The 24,339-nt window shown below is 40.9% G+C and overlaps 2 protein-coding genes across 2 annotated transcripts in view; one reads left to right on the top strand and one right to left on the bottom strand.

Moving 5' to 3' along the window:
• The window catches only part of LOC139548844 (zinc finger protein 180-like), a 274,302-nt gene that overhangs the window by 79,647 nt on the left and 170,316 nt on the right, over nucleotides 1-24,339 (bottom strand). The gene's annotated exons all lie outside the window — the stretch shown is intronic.
• LOC139552441 (zinc finger protein ZFP2-like) lies at nucleotides 758-18,233 on the top strand. The gene is made up of 2 exons (XM_071364195.1): nucleotides 758-954; nucleotides 14,022-18,233. Exons 1-2 carry the CDS (start codon nucleotides 758-760, stop codon nucleotides 15,445-15,447), a joined length of 1,623 nt encoding a protein of 540 aa, XP_071220296.1. The 3' UTR covers nucleotides 15,448-18,233.

The following is a 24,339-nucleotide window of genomic DNA, read 5'->3' as shown; positions in this document are numbered from 1 at the left end:
CCCCTCTCTTCTAGTATTTCTGTCCGCCATCTTTGATTCAGTTCAGTTCTGTGTAGGGGTTCTCCTCTCTTCTTGTATTTCTGTCCGCCATCTTTGATTCAGTTCAGTTCTGTGTAGGGGTACCCCTCTCTTCTAGTATTTCTGTCCGCCATCTTTGATTCAGTTCAGTTCTGTGTAGGGTTACCCCTCTCTCCTAATATATCTTTGCTGAAGAAAGTCTAACAGTCACTAGTGCAGCAGGAGCCTCCCCCGGTCCTAGTGCCGGCATAGTAAAAAGTTTAAGATGAGATGGAACGGTTGACAAAAAAAAAAAATGACAGAAAAAATATATTGACTGATATTGATTTATTTAGGGGGGACTAATTAATATTTTAGTTCTAGCGACATCCTTGATTTCTACCCTTTAACTTTTTGTCTGAAAATAAAATATACGTTTTACTCAATTGTGTTGCCCACTCCAGTCAGCAGATTGCGGTCTGCGACTTTAAGGCGATGCTGCTACTGTGACGTATAACCTAGTGGACGGAACGCTTCTTTCAACAGCAGCAACAGTCAGACACCTCGGTAACTTGCTAGACAAAATAGACGAACCAATAAAGCTCTTTAGACGCTTTCGTAATTATTAGCCACTGTGTTTTAAACCCTCTTCTGTCGTCTAGTTAATTATCCGTTTTAATTTCATATTTACGGTGTTGTTATTATTCCGTTAGCGGGCTGGTTAAGTTAGCATTAGCCTAGCTAGCTAACATCCCCGACCATGCGGTCACTAAGCTACTCCCGTGCAAAAGGAGAGGAGGATATCACAGTAAAACAAGAAGTAGAGAGTGAGGCCGTTACTGTGGAAGAAGCGTTCAGAGTGAAAGAGGGGGAGATGACCGTTACATCGAAAAAGGAGGAGGAAGAAGAGAAGGAAACTGGATATCTGGTCCCGGTTTCCCAAACGCATCTTAAGGTGTCCGATGATTCTAACGGTGAACTTAGCCATAAGAGGGTTTTGAGAAACCGTTCCCTGATTAACACTAGTAAGTATTGTCTTAAAAACAGAGGCACAAACTCTGCAGTTGTTGAACTGATGTTTTTTTATATAACTTTTATTTAACCAGGTGACCATGATGTCATAATGATAGTTTAACCAGGTGACCATGATGACATAATGATAGTTTAACCAGGTGACCATGATGTCATAATGATAGTTTAACCAGGTGACCATGATGTCATGATGTCATAATGATAGTTTAACCAGGTGACCATGATGTCATAATGATAGTTTAACCAGGTAGGCCAGTTGAGAACAAGTTCACATTTACAACTGCGACCTGGCCAAGATAAAGCAAAGCAGTGTGACACAGACAACAACACAGAGTTACACATGGAATAACATACAATAAACAAGCCAATAACACAATAAGCAAGTCAATGACAGTAGAAAAAAAGAAAGTCTATATATAGTGTGTGCAAAAGGCATGAGGAGGTAGGCAATAAATAGGCCATAGTAGCGAAGAATTACAATTTAGCAGATTAACACTGGAGTGATAAATGAGCAGATGATCATGTGCAAGTAGAGATACTGGTGTGCAAAAGAGCAGAAAAGTAAATAAAAACAGTTTGGGGATGAGGTAGGTAGATTGGGCGGGCTATTTACAGAGGACTATGTACAGCTGCAGCGATCGGTTAGCTGCTCAGATAGCTGATGTTTAAAGTTGGTGAGGGAAATATAAGTCTCCAGCTTCAGCGATTTTTGAAATTCGTTCCAGTCACTGGCAGCAGAGAACTGGAAGGATGTGTGGTGTTAAAGGGGAAATCTGCAATTACTACATCCCATATTTTGATTTTTAAATTATTTATTTATAGCCATTGATTCTTGAAGAACACAACACATGCCTCATGAGCTTACTTCAACTGTTGTATCAATGACGTCTGGTCCCGTGTGGCTCAGTTGGTAGAGCATGGCGCTTGCAACGCCAGGGTTGTGGGTTCAATTCCCACGGGGGGACCAGGATGAATATGTATGAACTTTCCAATTTGTAAGTCGCTCTGGATAAGAGCGTCTGCTAAATGACTTAAAATGTAAATGTAAATTAGTACCCAGAATAAGCTTTTTTTACTCCAATGTTTAGAAACAATGTAAATCAACACTGTATAGCCTCAACATGGTTAAAACTATAATGTTGATATCATGGATGGTCGTCCTTGCATCCATAGGTCTGTCTATGAATTTGAAAGTAGTTACATTTCTCCACCCCCATCCATCATCTTATTAGCAAAACAGTGGTGGAATTACAGCTTTGTTATTGGTTGATTGATTCTTGTGTGGCTTTTTTAAAGGGACAACATAGTATGTAAACAGCAACAAAATGGCTGCCCAGAGACTTGGTTTGGTAAACAGCTGAGGGATGGGGCTGGAGAAATGTAACCACTCTCAAATTCATAGAGAAAGCTATTGTAGCAACCGTAATCCAACACCTAGCGACCTCGTCAAGAAGTTCAGACATCTTGGTGTAACAGTTATAAGGTGTTGGCTTGACAGTCGCTGGACCCAGGTTTGAGTTCAGCCCAGGGCTACCCCCTGAATTCACTACACTATGAATACAAGGACTGGCCATCCATGATGTCATAATGATAGTTTAACCAGGTTTCTAGGATATATAGTATATTCTAGAATTCATCCATGATGTCATAATGATAGTTTAACCAGGTTTCTAGGATATATAGTATGTTCCAGAATTCATCCATGATGTCATAAAGATAGTTTAACCAGGTTTCTAGGCTATATAGTATATTCTAGAATTGTCAGTGAAGATTTCCTGTGAGGGTCAAATTGTTAGAGCTGTTGATAAGTCATTGTATAATATTCAGCGTTTATTTTCATGCCATTACATCAATATCGCCCAACCAGAAGAGAATAAACTCTTCCTGAACCACCACCTCTTGCTGTCCTTCATACATTCTGACGTTGCTGGTAATCGGCTACACAAGCAGTCGGCAACCTACATTTGGAGTGCAAATGTATCTTACCATTTCTACTGATCTGGTGCCAGTTATGATTTTCATTTGCACATTTTACTGAAACAGTTTAATTTCATTGATAATAGTATCTCAGAATCATTCTGTGATTAATCTACATTCCATCTAAATCTAAATGAAATTATACAAATCTAAAAGTAACTTTTATTGCCAACTATGTAAAAAAAATAGCCTACATAAAGCCAAAAAATAAGAAGTCTGATAGCAAAGGGTCTGAATAATTAAGTAAATAAGGTATTTCTGTTTTCACTTTGTCATTCTGGGCTACTGATGACACCCCTCTGAAACAAGATAGCCTAACCACCAGAAAAACGTATTCTTTAGCCTACTCCTCCCGCTGCTGCTGGCCTTCGTAAATTCTGATGTTATGCTCCTATAGTTTCTGGTAATAGGCTACACCAGCAGTCGTTATGCTCCTATAGTTTCTGGTAATAGGCTACACCAGCAGTCGTTATACTCCTATAGTTTCTGGTAATAGACTACACCAGCAGTCGTTATGCTCCTATAGTTTCTGGTAATAGGCTACACCAGCAGTCGTTATGCTCCTGTAGTTTCTGGTAATAGGCTACACCAGCAGTCGTTATGCTCCTATAGTTTCTGGTAATAGGCTACACCAGCAGTCGTTATGCTCCTATAGTTTCTGGTAATAGGCTACACCAGCAGTCGTTATGCTCCTATAGTTTCTGGTCATAGGCTACACCAGCAGTCGTTATGCTCCTATAGTTTCTGGTAATAGGCTACACCAGCAGTCGTTATGCTCCTATAGTTTCTGGTAATAGGCTACACCAGCAGTCGTTATGCTCCTATAGTTTCTGGTCATAGGCTACACCAGCAGTCGTTATGCTCCTATAGTTTCTGGTCATAGGCTACACCAGCAGTCGTTATGCTCCTATAGTTTCTGGTAATAGGCTACACCAGCGGTCGTTATGCTCCTATAGATTCTGGTAATAGGCTACACCAGCGGTCGTTATGCTCCTATAGTTTCTGGTAATAGACTACACCTGCAGTCGTTATGCTCGTATAGTTTCTGGTAATAGGCTACACCAGCAGTCGTTATGCTCCTATAGTTTCTGGTAATAGGCTACACCAGCAGTCGTTATGCTCCTATAGTTTCTGGTAATAGACTACACCAGCAGTCATTTTGCTCCTATAGTTTCTGGTAATAGGCTACACCAGCAGTCGTTATGCTCCTATAGTTTCTGGTAATATGCTACACCAGCAGTCGTTATGCTCCTATAGTTTCTGGTAATAGACTACACCAGCAGTCGTTATGCTCCTATAGTTTCTGGTAATAGACTACACCAGCAGTCGTTATGCTCCTATAGTTTCTGGTAATAGGCTACACCAGCAGTCAGCAACCTTTTCCATTTCGTGCCAATTTCTCTGACCATTTCTACTAATCTGGTGCCAGTTAGGATTTTCATATTCACATTTTACTGGAACAGTTTCATTTCATTTATAATAGTAATAATTATTATAATAGTCTTTATCTCAACATCATTATCTGTGATTAATCTACATTCTATCTAAATGAAAATTATACAAATCTAAAAGTAACTTTTATTGCCATTGCCAACTATGTAAAAATAGCCTACATGAAACCAACAAACAAAAACATTTGCAGCCTGCAGGTAGAAAATATCCCGATTTAAAAATAAATATCCTATAAATCCCATTGGCTGCACATGGCCTGTCAACAACGAACTTGAAACATTCTATCAACTATCAACTGGGTCCTCCGAAACTTGCAACGTTGTATAAAATATTCTGGGCCCTCAGTTTCCCGCGCCAGTGAGTTCTGGACAGACACATCTGTCGTCTATTTGTGCAAGGATAAGAAGTAATCAGGTATTTTATAACATTTCCACTGGATCAGAGCATTACGTTTTTCCCTTTAATGCTGAGTGGTTATCGAAAGGGCGAGAGCTGGAAATAATTTACAAATACTTTGAGCAACTATTGTCATTCGTAATGGATTCTAATAAGACTTTGTTTACCTGCTGTTTGAGGTGAAGAAAAAATTAATTAGAGAAGCTGCATCATTTTGTTTGAGAAGCTCCACAACTCATTAGTGGTGGTGCGTTAAGACAATCAGAAATACTACCAGACATCCCCAAATAGGCACATTTATAGGCCTACATTTGTGTGCAGGCCATGTAGACTAGTCCTACTTCTATATGTGTAATTAGGTGTGCTTCCTTACTCAACATTGACAGGAGTGTTTCGAACAAAAGACAATGAATATATTGACAACTGACGCATCTTGTAGGGTCAGGTCTGGGTGGTCTGCCAGGGAACGTTTCATTTAGTATCCTTTGGGGAATGATTTTATTTCCCCATAATATGTTTTTCCGAAGTTGAATGACTGAAAGGGCGTGTAACTTTGATTATAATATCACTTCCCTGAAGGAGGGAAACGAGGTACAACACCTGTTTGTCCCCGCCCTTTCCTGTGTCGGTGAAGAGCGGTATTAACTTCTCTGGCAAACGTCCCACCGGCCAATAGCCAGGGAAAATACAGCGCGCCATATTCAAATAACATGATATAAAAATCAGACTTTCATTAAATCACACATGTAAGATACCAAATTAAAGCTACACTCGTTGTGAATCCAGCCAACATGTCAGATTTCAAAAAGGCTTTTCGGCGAAAGCATAAGATGCTATTATCTGATGATAGCACATCAGTAAACAAACAGAGTAGCATATTTCAACACTGCAAGCACGACACAAAACGCAGAAATAAAACATAAATCATACCTTACCTTTGACGAAATTCTTTTGTTGGCACTCCAATATTTCCCATAAACATCACAAATGGTCCTTTTGTTCGATTAATTCCGTTGATATATATCCAAAATGTCAATTTATTTGGACCGTTTCATCCAGAAAAACACAGCTTCCAACTTTCGCCAAGTCACTACAAAATATATCAAAAGTTACATGTAAAATTTACCAAAACATTTCAGACTGCTTTTGTCATACAACGTTAGATATTTTAAAACGTTAATAATCGATCAATTTGAGGACGGGATCAATACAAAAATAAAACAATCTGACGCAACTTTTTTCATAACGTGACTCTCTCAAATTATTTACTTCATGTGACCCTCATTTACGATAGCCCTACTTCTTCACTACACAAAGGAATAACCTCAACCGATTTCCAAGGACTGGTGACATCCAGTGGAAGCGGTAGGAACTGCAAGCAAGTCCATTAGAAATCTGGTGTCTCTAAAAAATCTATTTGAAAAGACAGTGACATCAAAGAAATACAAATTCTGAATGGTTTGTCCTCAGGGTTTTTCTCAGGGTCTACATAAGTTCTGTTATTCTCACAGACATGATTCAAACAATTTCAGAAACTTCAGAGTGTTGTCTATCCAAATCCACTAATAATATGCATATCTTATATTCTGGGGATGAGTAGCAAGCAGTTGAATTTTGGCATGCTATTTTTCCCGAAAGTGAAAAAGCTGCCCCCTGCCCTCAAGAAGTTAAAGAATGACAGGAATGAATCCAAGCCTCACTCTCATCACCTGTGGCGGGGCTTCCAGCGAGGTACTGAAATACTAAATAATTTCACAGTTTGCTAAATCCAATGGTTTTTAACATCTTGTAATCCAAGATGGCGTAGCAGTAAGACATGTTTGTTGTTGCAAATGTTTTCTTTTTTTGTATATATTGCAATATATTTCAATCTCTTTTTCCATTTTTTAATTACATATACCTTTCGGAAACCCGCCTCACCCAATGTGATACGGATCTGCAATTTTTTAGACCTTATAGCTAGAACCTCCATCAGAAGCTAACCAGCTAATTAGCTACTAGCTATTAATCATTGTTAGCCACTGCTAGCGGCCTTTCCCTTTTTTAGCTCAGACACCAGCCGCCTTTAGCCTGGGTAATACCTGCCAGTCTGCACAACGCGATATCAACCCTGAGCATATCGGACTGTTTTTCTCCACTACCTCACCGTATTCCTGCCGTAAGCTCTGGACCATTACACCGGATAATCGCAGCTGGCTAGCTGCTACCGAGTGGCCCAGCCTCGAAGCTAGCCTTGAGCCAGGCTCATCTCCCGGCCTGCTCAGTGGACCCTATGATCACTCGGCTACACAGCTGATGCCTCCCAGACTCTTCACGAAGACGACTAGAAGCCACTACATCACCGGATTCCTGCCGTGAGCTCTGGACCTTTGCACCGGATTGGGTATAGTGGCTAACGCCCTTGTACCGAAGCTAGCACCAGTTAGCCTCGATCCAGGTGCATCTCCCGGCTAGCAAAATTACTCCAGCTACAATACCTCTTTTGCCAATTGGCCTGGACCCTTTGTCGACACAGAGCCCCGCCGATCCATCACGACTGGTCTGCCGACGCAATTCCGTCAGATGTGCCCTCAACCGGCCTTTGCAAGACGTCGGTGACGCCCTTGTCCCGAAGCTAGCACCAGTTAGCCTCGAGCCAGGCACATCTCCCGGCTAGCGTAGTAATCACTACCTAGCGGCTTCCCTGGTTCATATATTGCTGTTCACTGGACCCTATGATTACTTTGCTTCATAACTGATGCCTGCTGGACTGTTCATTAGTCATGGTTCTCCATTTTGTTTATCTGTCAGCCCCAGCCTCGAACTCAGGCCCTGTGTGTAGTTAACTGACCCTCTCTGCCCATTCATTGCCATTTTACGTGTTGTTGTTGTCTTAGCTGATTAACTGTTGTCTTACCCGTTGTTGTCTTAGCTAGCTCTCCCAATCAACACCTGTGATTGCTTTATGCCTCGCTTTATGTCTCTCTAATGTCAATATGCCTTGTATACTGTTGTTTAGTTATCATTGTTTTATTTTACTGCGGAGCCCCTAGTCCCACTCAACATGCCTCAGAGAACTCTTTTGTCACACCTCCCACACGTGCGGTGACCTCACCTAGCATTACTGGTGCCTCCAGAGATGCAACCTCTCTTATCGTCACTCAATGCCTAGGTTTACCTCTACTGTACCAACACTCTACCATATCCCTGTCTGTACATTATGCCTTGAATCTATCCTACCACGCCCAGAAATCTGCTCCTTTTATTCTCTGTTCCCAACGCACTAGACAACCAGTTCTGATAGCCTTTAGCCGTGCCCTCATCCTACTCCTCTGTTCCTCGGGTGATGTGGAGGTAAACCCAGGCCCTGTGTGTCCCCAGGCACCCTCATTTGTTGACTTCTGTAACCGTAAAAGCCTTGGTTTCATGCATGTTAACATCAGAAGCCTCCTCCCTAAGTTTGTTTTACTCACTGCTTTAGCACACTCCGCCAACCTTGATGTCCTTGCCGTGTCTGAATCCTGGCTTTGGAAGGCTATCAAAAATTCGGAAATGTCCATCCCGAACGACAACATTCTCCGTCAAGATAGAACTGCCAAAGGGGGAGGAGTTGCAATCTACTGCAGAGATGGCCTGTAAAGTTCTTTCATACTTTCCAGGTCTATGCCCAAACAGTTCGAGCTTCTAATTTAAAAAATGAATCTCTCCTGAAATGTCTCTCACTGTTGCCGCCTGTTGTAGACCCCCCTCAGCTCCCAGCTGTGCCCTGGACACCATATGTGAATTGATTGCCCCCCCATCTATCTTCAGAGTTAGTTTTGTTAGGTGACCTAAACTGGGATATGCTTAACACCCTGGCCTTCCTACAATCCAAGCTAGATGCCCTCAATCTCACACAAATTATCAAGGAACCCACCAGGTACAACCCTAAATCTGTAAACATGGGCACCCTCATAGATATTATCCTGACCAACTTGCCCTCCAAATACACCTCTGCTGTTTTCAATCAGGATCTCAAAGATCACTGCCTCATTGTCTGCATCCGTTATGGGTTCGCGGTCAAAAGACCACCCCTCATCACTGTCAAACGCTCCCTAAAACACTTCTGCGAGCAGGCCTTTCTAATCGACCTGGCCCGGGTATCCTGGAAGGATATTGACCTCATCCCGTCAGTAGAGGATATCTGGTTGTTCTTTAAAAGTGATTTCCTCACCACCTTAAATGAGCATGCCCCTTTCAAAAAATGTAGAACTAAGAACAGATATAGCCCTTGGTTCACTCCAGACCTGACTGCCCAGACCTGACTGCCCTGACTGCACAAAAACCAGCACAAAAACATAGTGCGTACTGCACTAGCATCGAATAGTCCCCGCGATATGCAACTTTTCAGAGAAGTCAGGAACCAATACACACAGTCAGTCCAAAAAGTTCTGGGACACTGTAAAGTCCATGGAGAATAAGAGCACCTCCTCCCAGCTGCCCACTGCACTGAGGCTAGGAAACACTGTCACCACCGATAAATCCACGATAATCGATAATTTCAATAAGCATTTCTCTACGGCTGGCCATGCTTTCCTCCTGGCTACCCCAACCCCAGCCAACAGCTCCCCCGCAGCTACTTGCCCAAGCCTCCCCAGCTTCTCCTTCACCCAAATCCAGATAGTTGATGTTCTGAAAGAGCTGTAAAACCTGGACCCATACAAATCAGTTGGGCTAGACAATCTGGACCCTCTTTCTAAAATTATCCGCCGCCTTTGTTGCAACCCTGATTACTAGTCTGTTCAACCTCTTCAAAGGGGGTGACACTCTATACCCAAACTGTTACATACCTATATCCATCCTGTCCTTCCTTTCTAAAGTCTCCGAAAGCCAAGTTAACAAACAGATCACTGACCATTTCGAATCTGTCCGTACCTTCTCCGCTGTGCAATCCGGTTTCCGAGCTGGTCACGGGTGCACCTCATCCACACTCAAGGTACTAAACAATATCATAACCGCCATCAATAAAAGACAGTACTCTGTCACTGTCTTCATCAACCTGGCCAAGGCTTTCGACTCTGTCAATCACCGTATTCTTATCGGCAGACTCAATAGCCTTGGTTTCTCAAATGACTGACTCGCCTGGTTCACCAACTACTTCTCAGATAGAGTTCAGTGTGTCAAATCGGAGGGCCTGTTGTATGGACTTCTGGCAGTCTCTATGGGGGTACCACAGGGTTCAATTCTCGGGCTAACTCTTTTCTCTGTATATACCAACGATGTTGCTCTTGCTGCGGGTGATTCCTTGATCCACCTTTATGCAGACGACACCATTCTGTATACATCTGGCCTTTCTTTGGACACTTTGGACACTTAACATAAAACATCAATAATGTTCCAACCGGAGAATTCCTTTGTCTGAAGAAAAGCACTGGAACTAGAGGTAACTCTGTCGGGAGTGCGCGTCATGAGACCAAGGCACTCTGCCAGACCACTGACTCAAAGAGGTCTCATGAGCCCCTCCTTTATAGTAGAAGCCTCATTCAAGTTTCTAAAGACGGTTGACATCTAGTGGAAGCCGTAGGAAGTGCAACTTTATCCATATCTCAATGTGTATTCGGTAAGCCAAGCTTTAAAAAACTACAAACCTCAGATTTCCCACTTCCTGGTTGGATTTGTCTCAGGTTTTTGCCTGCCATATGAGTTCTGTTATACTCACAGACATCATTCAAACAGTTTTAGAAACTTCAGAGTGTTTTCTATCCAATACTAGTAATAATATGCATATATTAGCATCTGGGACAGAGTAGCAGGCAGTTTACTCTGGGCACCTTATTCATCCAAGCTACTCAATACTGCCCTCCTGTCACCAAGAAGTTAACCTGTTGGGGACAAGGGGTGATATTTTCACTTTTGCTGAAAATCGTATGATTTTTAAACGGCCTCGTACTCAATTCTTGCTAGTACAATATGCATATTTTTAGTACCATTGGATAGAAAACAACCTCTAGTTTCTAAAAACGTTTGAATTTTTTCTCTGAGTTGAACACAAGTCATTTGGCAGCACTTTCCCTGAGCAGGAAGTAGAATGCAAGATGTCTATGCTCGCTTCAACGCTCTGCCTATACATGGTCATGCCACCTATGACCCGAAACACACCTCACACGCCTTCCTCTGGGTGTCAAGAGGACGTCAGAGGAGAAATTTTGTGTTTATCTTGTTCTGACGTGAAATAAGACCTATTTCTTTGACGTGACCGTCCATTTCCGGAAGTCTGAAGTGTGCGACTTTGAAGAGAGATTGTGTTTTGTTTTGCTGCCGTTTCGGATGTCAACTATCTCCGGCTCGGATTTGATTTGATAAATGAGACCATATCATCGTAATGTATGTTTTTTCAATATAGTTTAATCAGATTATTTGAATTTTTTAGGGAGTTTTGTCGTGTTCCGTCGTGTGACTTTGTTTACTTGGAGAGATCCGTGCCACGCGACTAGTACCCATGCTAAATGAAGTGGGAAAGGTACCATTCTGAATGTAATGAACGACTCATCTGGACTAAGGACATCTTGATCAACATTCTGATGAAATTTCAGCAAAAGTAAGATCCAATTTATAATGCTTTTTCATATATCGGTGTGCATGTGAACTGGTCGTGGGCGCCCAGCTGGTTCTGGCTGGCGTGGCTATGCTAATTTAGCGCTACATTTTGTTTTCGCTATAAAACATTTAATAAATCTGAAATATTGTCTGGAATCACAAGAATCCTGTCTTTCAATTGCTGCACAGTATGTATTTCTCAGATATGTTTTATGATGAGTAATTAGTTATTTGACGTTGGTGTCTGTAAATGTTATGGCTGCTTTCGGTGCAATTTCTGATTGTAGCTGAAATGTAATTTATGATTTATACCATAAATATGCACATTTAAAAAAAAAAACATATGCTATACAATAAATATGTTATCAGACTGTCATCTTATGAAGTTGTTTCTTGGTTAGTGGCTATATATATATCTTTATTTGGTCGAATTAGTGATAGCTGGTGATGGAGTAAAACACTGATGGAGGTAGAAAAGTGGTGTAATAGATTTACATATTTTGTCTTCCCTGTAAAACATTTTAAAAATCGGACATGTTGGCTTGATTCACAAGATGTGTACCTTTTCATATGCTGTATTGGACTTGTTAATGTGTGAAAGTTAAATATTTTAAAAAAATGTTTTTTTTTAATTTGCCGCTCTGCCTTTTCAGTGGAATGTGGGAGGAGTGCCGCTAGCGGCACCCGTGGCCCCTAAAGGTTAAAAACATCCTAAAGATTGATTCCATACATCGTTTTACATGTTTCTAAAGGACTGTAACGGAACTTCTCGAGTTTTTGTCTGGACGATGTGCCTGCGTCTCATGAAGATGGATTACTGGGCTGAACACGCTAACAACAAGTGGCTATTTGGACATATGAGTGTTTTCTATCCAATACTAATAATAATATGCATATATTAGCATCTGGGACAGAGTAGGAGGCAGTTCACTCTGGGCACGCTATTCATCCAAAAGTGAAAATGCTGCCCCCTATCCCATAAAGGTTAACAAACCTCCAAACGAGCTTCAATGCCATACAACACTCCTTCCGTGGCCTCCAACTGCTCTTAAACGCTAGTAAAACTAAATGTATGCCCTTCAACCGATCGCTGCCCGTACCCGCCCGTCCAGCATGACTACTCTGGACGGTTCTGACTTAGAATATGTGGACAACTATAAATACCTAGGTGTCTTGCTAGACTGTAAACTCTCCTTCCAGACTAATATTAAGCATTTCCAAAATTAAATCTAGATTTGGCTTCCTATTTCGCAACAAAGCCTCCTTCACTCACACTGCCAAACATACCCTCGTAAAACTGACTATCCTACCGATCCTTGACTTCGGTGATGTAATTTTCAAAATAGCCTCCAACACTCTACACAGCAAACTGGATGCAGTCTATCACAGTGCCATCCGTTTTGTCACCAAAGCCCCATATACCACTGCTCTCGTCGGCTGGCCCTCGCTACATATTCGTCTCCAAACCCACTGGCTCCAGGTCATCTATAAGTCTTTGCTAGGTAAAGCCCCGCCTTAACTCAGCTCACTGGTCACCATAGCAACACCCACCCGTAGCACGTGCTCCAGGAAGTATATCTCACTGGTCATCCCCAAAGCCAACACCTATTTTGGCCGCCTTTCCTTCCAGTTCTCTGCTGCCAATGACTGGAACGATTTGCAAAAATCACTGAAGCTGGAGACTCTCCCTCACTAACTTTAAGCATCAGCTATCTGAGCAGCTTACCGATCGCTGCAGCTGTACACAGCCCATCTGTAAATAGCCCATCCAACTACCTACCTCATCCCCATGTTTTTTTAAACTTTTTTTGCTCTTTTGCACACCAGTATTTCTACTTGCACATCATCATCTGCACATCTATCACTCCAGTGTTAATTTGTAATTACTTCTCTACTATGGCCTATTTATTGCCTTACCTCCTTACTCCATTTGCACACACTGTATATAGACTTTCTATTGTGTTATTGACTGTACGTTTGTTTATCCCAAGTGTATGTAACTCTGTTGTTTTTTTGTTGCACTGCTTTGCTTTATCTTGGCCAGGTCGCAGTTGTAAATGAGAACTTGTTCTCGACTGGCCTACCTGGTTAAATAAAGGTGAAATACAAAGAAATCTTAACTTTATTATCAACACCCAAATGTATACTGTCATTAACGCGGTTCTTCAATAATTACACATAATTCTTAATACTGTAGCAAACATTTATATTAAGCAGGACATTCAAGCGAGCCTTACAATTATAATCCAAAGTAGTGTGAAATGTACTCATAATCAACCTGGACATGGAGGTTACTCCCCTGAGTTTTCCCCCATTCACATTCAGAATACATTGTGAAAAACTAAAAGCTTTGCTCACCATTTTTGCTCCAGGCAGATATACTACATCCATAACTATCGGTTTCCTCATTACCAGATATACTACATACAATTTTAGCAAACACAGAAAGGGGCCTATATTGGAGACCAAAAGTCGTCTGGCACACTGCTTAGAGTTTCAACAACATGAATAACTTATTTCTAGTCTACAATCTTAGATGTTACTACTAATGTGAAAACAAGACAATATATAACTATTCTTGCTCATTTTAAGACAAATGTCAAATAATCATTACATTCATTACAGGCGTCAATTGTTGTACAACATCATGGCTACGCTGTTGGCATCACCTTTTATAGTGGATTTCTGCTGTTGTGGGCCTTTAACCATCTGTCTAACTTTGTCATTCACACAGGAGAGAGACGTGACTATCGTGGATCCTTTGGGGAGCCTCAACAACCTCATGATGCTGAAGAGGCAGAGAAGAGTTTCTCCAGATCAGAACTCCTCAAGAAACACCTGCAGAGACCCACAGGGAAGATAATTCACCGCTCTGACTGTGGGAAGAGATTCACCTCTTCAGCAGGCATTAAAATTCATCAGAGAACACACACAGGAGAGAAACCTTATAGCTGTGTTCAATGTGGGAAGAGTTTTACTACATCTGGCCATCTTATTGTACACCAGAGAATACACACAGGAGAGAAACCTTATAGCTGTGATCAATGTGGGAAGAGTTTTGGCCGATCTGGAGAGCTGACAGTGCACCAGAGAACACACACAGGAGAGAAACCTTATAGCTGTGATCAATGTGGGAAGAGTTTTAGTCGATCTGACCATCTGACTCAACACCAGAGAATACACACAGGAGATAAACCTTTTAGCTGTGATCACTGTGGGAAGAGTTTTGGCCAATCTGGAGAGCTGACAGTGCACCAGAGAACACACACAGGAGATAAATCTTATAGCTGTGATCAATGTGGGAAGAGTTTTATTCAGCTAAGCAACCTGATATCACACCAGAGAATACACACAGGAGAGAAACCTTATAGCTGTGATCAATGTGGGAAGAGTTTTACTCACGTAAGCACCCTGATATCACACCGGAGAATACACACGGGAGAGAAACTATACAGCTGTGATGAATGTGGGAAGAGTTTTGCTAGGTCGAGCAATCTGACTCGTCACCAGAGAACACACACAGGAGAGAAACGTTATAGCTGTACTCATTGTGGGAAGAGTTTGACTCATTCAAGCAGCCTGATATTACACCAGAGGACACACACAGGAGAGAAATCTTATATCCGTGATCAATGTGGGAAGAGTTTTACTAAGCTAAGTAGCCTGATATCACACCAGAAAACACACACAGGAGAGAACCCATATAGCTGTGATGAATGTGGGAAGAGTTTTACTGGGTCTAGCAGTCTGACTCTTCACCAGAGAATACACACAGGAGAGAAACCTTTTAGCTGTTCTCAATGTGGGAAGAGTTTTGTTCAATCTGGGGGACTGAAGATACACCAGAGAACACACACAGGAGAGAAACCTTATAGCTGCCGTCAATGTGGGAAGAGTTTTGTTACATCTGGGGAACTGACTGTACACCAGAGAACACACACAGGAGAGAAACCGCATAGCTGTAATCAATGTGGGAAGAGATACTCTGATAAAAGATATCTGATCAAACATCATAAAATACATGGGGTTGTTTCATGATATCAATGAAATGATGTCACAATGTAGAATATTTTTACCAATGTAGAAGGAGTATTTTAATGATGTCACAATGTAGAACCCTAAATGTTTGTCCCCTGTTCTATTGATTTCAACATGATATGGATATTAGCCTCAGGGGGAAAAACCAGGCTCTGAATTGGAAGAGTACTATTTATGTGATTTAACAAAGTCAGTAACAAAAAGAGTTGTTAAACTTACCACGTTGGTGACCCACTTGAATAAAAATGCAACACTTCAAAATGTAGCAAGCTGTTTTCTACAAATTGTCCTCTAACCAGGGATGTACACATTATTCCCAGATTCGGGTGGTTTTTGAGCTGTTAGTTTTAACAGGACGTGCAACCTCATCTCCCTCCTCTCGCACAAATGATTTTAGCATTATATCGATGAGTGATGACAAATAAGTGTTGCGTTCCTTTGTTTAGCGACCCCTAAATTTAAATGCGTCACTCCAGAATGTAGCTGACTGTCTTCTGCATGTTGTCCTCTAATCAGTGAGATAAAAGATATCTCCCATTTCCATGTGTTTTTTTAGTTGACAGTTTCAACAGCACCTACAACCTGATTTCCCCCTAATCGATATCAGTGATCAGTGATTACTTGTCAAAACAGCAGCATTTTTGGTGCTTGTGCAATTTATAAGGTGCTTTTTTTTAAACGATTATTGTGGCAGATGTTTGTGTAAATAGCACATGTTATGTTTAGGTTTTCAATTTATCCCAAACTGTTTCTGCAAATTGGTTATTGATTTTGACACTTTAAAACTGTGTTTTGACATTGGGCTATCCCACCTAGCAAAATGTCATTGAAAAGACGTTGAAAATATGACTATGCAATCAAATATTTCATATTTACATTTCATGTAGCATTTAGTAATGATATTTATTCATGCAACCAACTGACAATTGTTTGGTACAATTATATTGACAATGTTGCCCTGCTTTTAGAATATCAGGATTCATTCTCAGATGTGCCAACCCAAATGTACTAGAGTATGACATTGGGGGCCCCGATCCAACAACATGCCTATCGAGTGAACCCTGAAAAGAGAGAGAAGCTCCGCAGTGAGGTGGAAAGTTACTACGGATATCGCAGGAGTTTCCTCTTGAAATCAGACATGTCCGTGTGGTAAGGACAACTTGGTTGCTGATTATCTCAAGGGTGGGCAGTCAAAAAGATTTGTGTTTTGCGTTTAGCCAGTGAGTTGCCATGGATCACAATTTATTTTGACTGCACGGTTTTCCGTATTGGAGATGAGTTTTGTTTGGGCTCGTTCCAAGTGGACGAGAGTTCTAGAAGCTTGTGGGAAAAAATTATATATTTTTTCTTGTTTTTAATTGTTGACAGCCAGTAGACACCATGTTTATATTGTATTGGTGAAGCATTGTAGTTGATAATGTGAAATGGAAATTGTTTTCTGTTGTCCAACAAAAATATAGGATATATTTGTTGTCTTAAGGGGGAAGGTGTTACAGTCTTTGGTTTTTCCATTTATGTTTTGAGGTTGGATATCAGCACGTATAGCTCGTTAGCATGTAGGGTGCACTGATTGGTGTCACCTCGTTAGTCTGTATGTGTTACACCTGTGCTGGCTTGTCCATCTCGTTAGTGGGAAGGTGTTTCACCTGAGCTGGTCCAGGTTCTATTTAAGAGTGTCTGGCCCAGTGCTCCAGTTGTCTTGATAGATGTGGAGAGTCAACACCTTTAGTTGTTCCACTTTCTGTCTTTAAGTTTGTTGTGGGTTTTTCTTTTGTTTGCCTCTTCTTGGGCAAATTTAGTGGGTCTCATGGTGGGTGTCTTTTATGTCCCAGTTCTTGTTACTAGTTGTTGTTTGTAAGATACTTATTAACATAAATTAGACAGGATACAGTCTTATTAAAATTAGATAATAGTGTTTACTCTCGGAGCACGCTACCATTTGATCATAAACAACAGGTTTATATACAATATATGACGTCATAGGTTACAGAATAAGTCTCCTTGTCCTGACTAATAGAAAACAGGTTCAAAAGTTCATTACAACTTCCCAGCGCACACACATGACACAATATAATCTATTCTCCTGAAGGCTCACTATAATTTATTACCACTTTAGCAGACAACTCAAGATAATGGAAGACCTAAAAAGTTACCCACAGCCTTATCTAAACACCTCAGGGCCAGTTGGGTCAGTTCAACCATAGTTTAACGACCCTTTCTGCTTATTTTATGACCCACAACACAAATCTCTTTTCACCAGGCGTGCAGAGTTCAATTAGTTATAGTTTTATCTAAAGCTAGAAATTGTTTTAATTATTTATTAACAAAATTCCTAACACTAGTCAACTTTCATTGGCCACCCCATAATGACTGGACACCTCCATAGTGTCTATCAGAGCCCCTCCTAAAAAACAAGTTATATTTTGGGTTGAATATATTAACATCTTAATCAATCAATTTGCCTCTTCTTGGGCAGATTTAGTGGGTGTCTTTGAGGTCCCAGTTGTTGTTACTAGTCAACTTTCATTGGACACCCCATAGTGACTTTCAGAGCCCATCTTAAAAAACAAGCTTATATTTTTGGATTGGATATTTTTATATTTTAATCAATGGCATTTCCTTAGGATGCTCATTAGTCTTTAAGTTGGTATTATTGTTTTTTATCCTCTTATGTTTGTGTACTAAATATTCCTGTTTATTTTCATTGTTTTTTCCTGAGAAGCCATTGTGTTGCATCCATGTCTGAAATGTGCTGTATAAATAAAGCTTGATTTGATTTCAACAAATGAATCCAATGACTGACCAATCAACAGACTCTTGGTCCATCTTAGTATGAAAAACAGTATCACTTTTCCTGCCTGCTGAAGGTGTGGTGGAGTGGTAAACACCACCCCCGGCTCTACCAGGGGCTTGAGGTGGTCTCCCACAGCTCTGCTTATTATGTCATGTTCTGTGGCCTTGCTGTTCCATTTCATGACTGCCCCTGCAACACAGAAAGAAACACATTTAGTTATATTATATAAAACACTCAAAGTAATGGATATGATGCATCTATGGCCTCAGTTACACCTGGCACCTAAATGTGACTTCTGTCATCCGATCACTCCAAGCTGCATTAGGTTCAGATCTACCAGGATGGGCCTTTGACGCAGTCAGGCCACCGAATATGCATAAGCAATATAAAGAGATGTGGGGAAAAGTACATTTTACACACATTACCTTCATAAATCAAATGTTATAGGTCACAGTCAGATGTTATTGTAGTGAAATGCTAGACAAGACAAGTAGGCACGCAATGGATTATGGTCATTGTAGTTAATTACGTTTTATGAGCTAAACTATGTTGAATATTGGCCTGTTGGAAACTACATCTCCCTACTACATCACACAGTTCAGTCTGGGTCTGATTGATCTCTAGAGAAACTACAACTCCCTACTACATCACACAGTTCAGTCTGGATCTGATTTATCTCTAGAGAAACTACAACCCCCTACTACATCACACAGTTCAGTCTGGGTCTGATTTATCTCTAGAGAAACTACAACTCCCTACTACATCACACAGTTCAGTCTGGATCTGATTTATCTCTAGAGAAACTACAACTCCCTACTACATCACACAGTTCAGGCTGGATCTGATTTATCTCTAGACTAGTTCTAGACACACCCTCTGGGCAGACAGGCCAAAGGCGCTTGCTTGCCAAAATTCAGGGAATCGTTGATCTACTTCAGAGGAACTGTGTCTAGAGTGATTTCCTGTTGTTTTGACACCTCACTGGAAAACTAGAATAACTAGCTGTTGCTACAGAATGAGACGACCAATTCACAGTTAGTCTGTGTCTCGTTCTCCACACACGGACACATACCAAGATCACGTGTTTTCTATATGCACAAGATAGTTTGACTATATAAGGCTTCTGAACTCCTTGTGTCATCGAGCTCTCGGCCTTCCACCTCAGAGTGTAGGGCTGACCAGCTACATTATTGCAATTCTTATCAAATAAAGGTTGATAGTTTGAAGAAATGATAAAGTCTTTCCTGATTGGTTAGAATTTCCACCACAATGTGCAGTAACAATGTTAGACCAGACTCATAGTACAGAATGAATGACTGACTGCCCAGTTCAACGTCAGTTCACCATCTCACCTCATACTGTATTGGAGCAGCAGCAGCTGACTGCCCGGTTCACCGTCAGTTCACCGTCTCACCTCATACTGTATTGGAGCAGCAGCAGCTGACTGCCCAGATCAACGTCAGTTCACGGTCTCACCTCATACTGTATTGGAGCAGCAGCAGCTGACTGCCCGGTTCAACGTCAGTTCACCATCTCACCTCATACTGTATTGGAGCAGCAGCAGCTGACTGCCCGGTTCAACATCAGTTCACCGTCTCACCTCATACTGTATTGGAGCAGCAGCAGCTGACTGCCCGGTTCAACATCAGTTCACCGTCTCACCTCATACTGTATTGGAGCAGCAGCAGCTGACTGCCCGGTTCAACATCAGTTCACCTTCTCACCTCATACTGTATTGGAGCAGCAGCAGCTGACTGCCTAGTTCAACATCAGTTCACCGTCTCACCTCATACTGTATTGGAGCAGCAGCAGCTGACTGCCCAGTTCAACATCAGTTCACCGTCTCACCTCATACTCTATTGAAGCAGCAGCAGCTGACTGCCTAGTTCAACATCAGTTCACCGTCTCACCTCATACTGTATTGGAGCAGCAGCAGCTGACTGCCCAGTTCAACATCAGTTCAACGTCTCACCTCATACTGTATTGGAGCAGCAGCAGCTGACTTGATCGTTGATGCTAATCATCATGTTTTGCATCTGAGAGTAAATAGAGCCAACTACAACTCTAAAAATGAAGGGTTCAACTGGAGTTGTTCTCGGATCCCCTAAGAACCGTAGGGTTCTTGGTCAATGAAAAACAGCCCCAAAAGGTTCTTCAAAGAATCTGTTAGAAGGTGGGTTCATCGAGGAACCTCCGTTGTTGCTGGACTTCTTCCGGGAACTTCACAATTACAACTGAAAACGATGGTGACAAGTTTGGGTGCGACAACAGTTAAAAAGGTTAAGTTGGGTTGATGTTTGGCTATGAATATGTCTCGAAATAATTTATTATTATAATATAACATACTAATAATGAATAACGAAGACAATGGTTTTCTGTGAATAGCTTCCATAACGTTACTATAGCTAATTACCGTAAATATTAGAAAGCCGGGTTTGACCGTCGGCGTTGTATGAGCTACAGTACAGTACCGTTATCTAGCTAGCTAACGTTATGTCCTAACTAGGCAGAACTAGGTTTGGATTATTTCCCTCAACTATATTCTTTCCCATATATTGTATATCGTTTCCATAAAGCCAACATGGCTTTACACTCATTAACGTAAGTTTCCAATCTAGAGCAGTTCTCACTTTTGTGATAATGAACTAGCTAACGTTAACTAACTAACTAACTAACTAACTAAGGACGGTGACCTGTCCAGACGATGTTACAACGAACTGAATCGTCAATGGAGGTCTTCCTCTTTATATAGCCTGCTACAGCATGCAATACTATTAACTCACAAGGGGGCATAACGTTACATGGACAATACTATCCCATTTTGGAAACGTTACATGGACAATACTATCCCATTTTGGAAACGTTACATGGACAATACTATCCCATTTTGGAAACGTTACATGGACAATACTATCCCATTTTGGAAACGTTACATGGACAATACTATCCCATTTTGGAAACGTTACATGGACAATACTATCCCATTTTGGAAACGTTACATGGACAATACTATCCCATTTTGGAAACGTTACATGGACAATACTATCCCATTTTGGAAACGTTACATGGACAATACTATCCCATTTTGGAAACGTTACATGTACAATACTATCCCATTTTGGAAACGTTACATGTACAATACTATCCCATTTTGGAAACGTTACATGTACAATACTATCCCATTTTGGAAACGTTACATGTACAATACTGTCCCATTTTGGAAACGTTACATGTCCGCCCCCTTGTGGAGGGAAATTAATATCTTAGATGGAAGCTGTAGATGGGATTCAAATGCATAATGGTATTAATACAGTGTCTAGACTACCTCTTTTGTATAAACGCCCTTCAGAATCCAAACACAGTATTGCCACGCAGCAAAATGTTGCATATAATCTTTCAAGTCAGCCTGATAAAATATTAAATCAAATCAAATCAAGTTTATTTTATATAGCCCTTCGTACATCAGCTAATATCTCGAAGTGCTGTACAGAAACCCAGCCTAAAACCCCAAACAGCAAATTAAACAATTTGTGAACAAAGATATCTTGAAATGGTATATTAGGCCTGTATGGCAGTACTGTTACTGTATGGCAGTACTGTATTGGCTAGTGCTTTCTCCAATATGTTCTTCTAATTTACAATCAATTGTATGTCGATGCCATTTATCTTTCAATATTTATTTTATATATATATATTTTAATGCTTGTAAGACTATTCTTTGACACATTTTCTCTTCCTTTGAAATTCTTATAAGACAGAACATGGACACAATGCAATTGGGATCAAGAAGAAGGTACAGATCTGTTGTAGGACAGCTGCATTTGAAGTGTACATTCAACCTACATAGCTGTCAATATGTAACGGATGTGAAATGGCTAGCTAGTTAGCGGGTACGCGCTAACAGCGTTTCAATCAGTTACGTCACTTGCTCTGAAACCTAGAAGTAGTGTTTCCCCTTTCTCTGCAAGGGCCGCAGTTGATGTGTGCAGAGGGTCCCTTGTTCGCGCTCGTGGGGACGGTCTAAAGTAATACTGTTACAAATACAAACTGAATCTTCATGGGAACATTTGTTATGTTCTTTGTTAATTGTATGTGTATTAATCTTTTCTTACTTTTGTTGACATATTTCACCGCTCTTCACTCCTTTACTGCACATCGGTGGAAATCCATTTCACCGTGAGAGTGAAATCCCGCTGGCCTTTGATGGGGAGAACATCCACTCCCTCGAGGACGTCCCCATGGGACATTTGCCCATAAATTTGCCCAAAATGTCAGAAAAACACTTATGTTGTTATGCTACTGTGTTCTGGGGATAAGATAAGTTGGGGTGAAGTTACCAGGGTCGGTCATAAAGATGGCAAACTTCCTAACATAACTAAGTGGATACGATGTACACACTAAAGCTGAAAAATCTGTATTTAGCATCAAGTCTACAATATTGTTAGTTTACCTATGATTCATTTTTAATGTATGTTGTTTTTATTGTACATCACTATTTTATATATTTTAAATTTCATGAAAAGCACTATACAAAGTAAATGTATTATTTATTATGGTCTGACATGTCTGCAGAAATGTTGCAATTTTGTAATGTGTTAAGTTTGGTAAATTGTTTTGCAAATATTAATTCACATTAACTTTGTAGTACATTTTTACACTATAATAAATGTTTCTGATGCCACATCGCCCGTTTTCAAAGGTGGTTTTTAGAGGCAGTCGCTATTTAGCTTTTTGTCTGAAAGTATTTTCTCAGCTGTGATACCAACTCCAGTCAGCAGATGGCGATGTGCGTCTTTCAGGTGATTCTGCCACTGACGTATAATCTACAGCTAATCAGCCACCTTGGTTCACTAACTTTATGGAAAAAGGTTTATTCAATAAATCTAGCAACTCTTCTAATACTGGGAAAATAAAGGAATACACACTCAGAGCCTCCTGACTCGGCCCTGTTTACACCTCCACACAGGAATACACACTCAGAGCCTCCTGACTCGGCCCTGTTTACACCTCCACACAGGAATATACACTCAGAGCCTACGAGGCTTTTCTAAAAACTACACTTTGCGTGGTTCGCTCACCTCTTTTTTTTTTTAAACTAGGTTTGAGATTTGGTATCCACTAAGCTCGCTGCCTCTCAGATCAAAGGTGGGTCTATCTGCTCCATTCCCAAAGTGTGGTCTCCCCGAGATCCCAAGTTTGAGGGATCCCTTGTGCACCATTTACCAGGTCGTCAGGAGCATCACCAAGTGAAGATTAACATCCCCAAATGTGGTTAATTTCTTTCATATCAAATGAGACAAACTTATCACACAAGTCAGAGATATTCTTCAACTAAATCTTTATTCACTTATTAATAAGGGAGCAGGTCAATACAACGCACACATATAAAGTGAATCAATTGAGTGCTCTACGATAATGATGGCTGGTCGACAAATCACTGACAGATGATTCGTTGAGAGGCACGAGACAAAAGTACAAAGGTCTTTTATAGCCAAGATACACCCCTTTCAATCTACATGACGACTAGCAGATGTATAGAACGGGTCACAAGATTAATATTTGGATGAAAGATACCTATAATTATAATAATTCTATAATATAATTCTCAGCAGACAGTATCTGCTGTAAAAACAGTACTCTTTGTGTAGAGACCAGGGTCTGGCCCTGGGGTCATCTCTCCCTGTTACCATATAGAACAGAAACATTAACTCATGCTCTGGAATGCGGTCTCTTTAGGTTTTAATCACCCAAAAGACATTGTAAATCTCCTGTCAATGTTTTCTCCCAGAGGCCCATCCTCAGTAGAACACACAGACAATATAGTTCTAAGAACCCTCTATTCTGTTGCATAAAACAACCATTTGATGCAATAAAAGTATTATAACATAATGTTGCAGTTTTGCTCTCAGTGTCCACTGAAAGTTGACTAGTAACAACTGGGACATAAAAGTCACCCACTAAATATGTCCAAGAAGAGGCAAACAAAAGAAAAACCCACAACAAACTTAGAGACAGGACGCAAACCAAAACGGTAGCGCAACAAAAGGTGTTGACTCTCCACATCTATCAAGACAACTGGAGCACTGGGCCAGACACTT

Source organism: Salvelinus alpinus, chromosome 2 (genome assembly GCF_045679555.1).
Source record: "Salvelinus alpinus chromosome 2, SLU_Salpinus.1, whole genome shotgun sequence".
Lineage (NCBI taxonomy): Eukaryota > Metazoa > Chordata > Actinopteri > Salmoniformes > Salmonidae > Salvelinus > Salvelinus alpinus.
The sequence above is the reverse complement of the archived record's forward strand: the minus strand, read 5'-3'. Positions and strand labels throughout refer to the sequence as shown.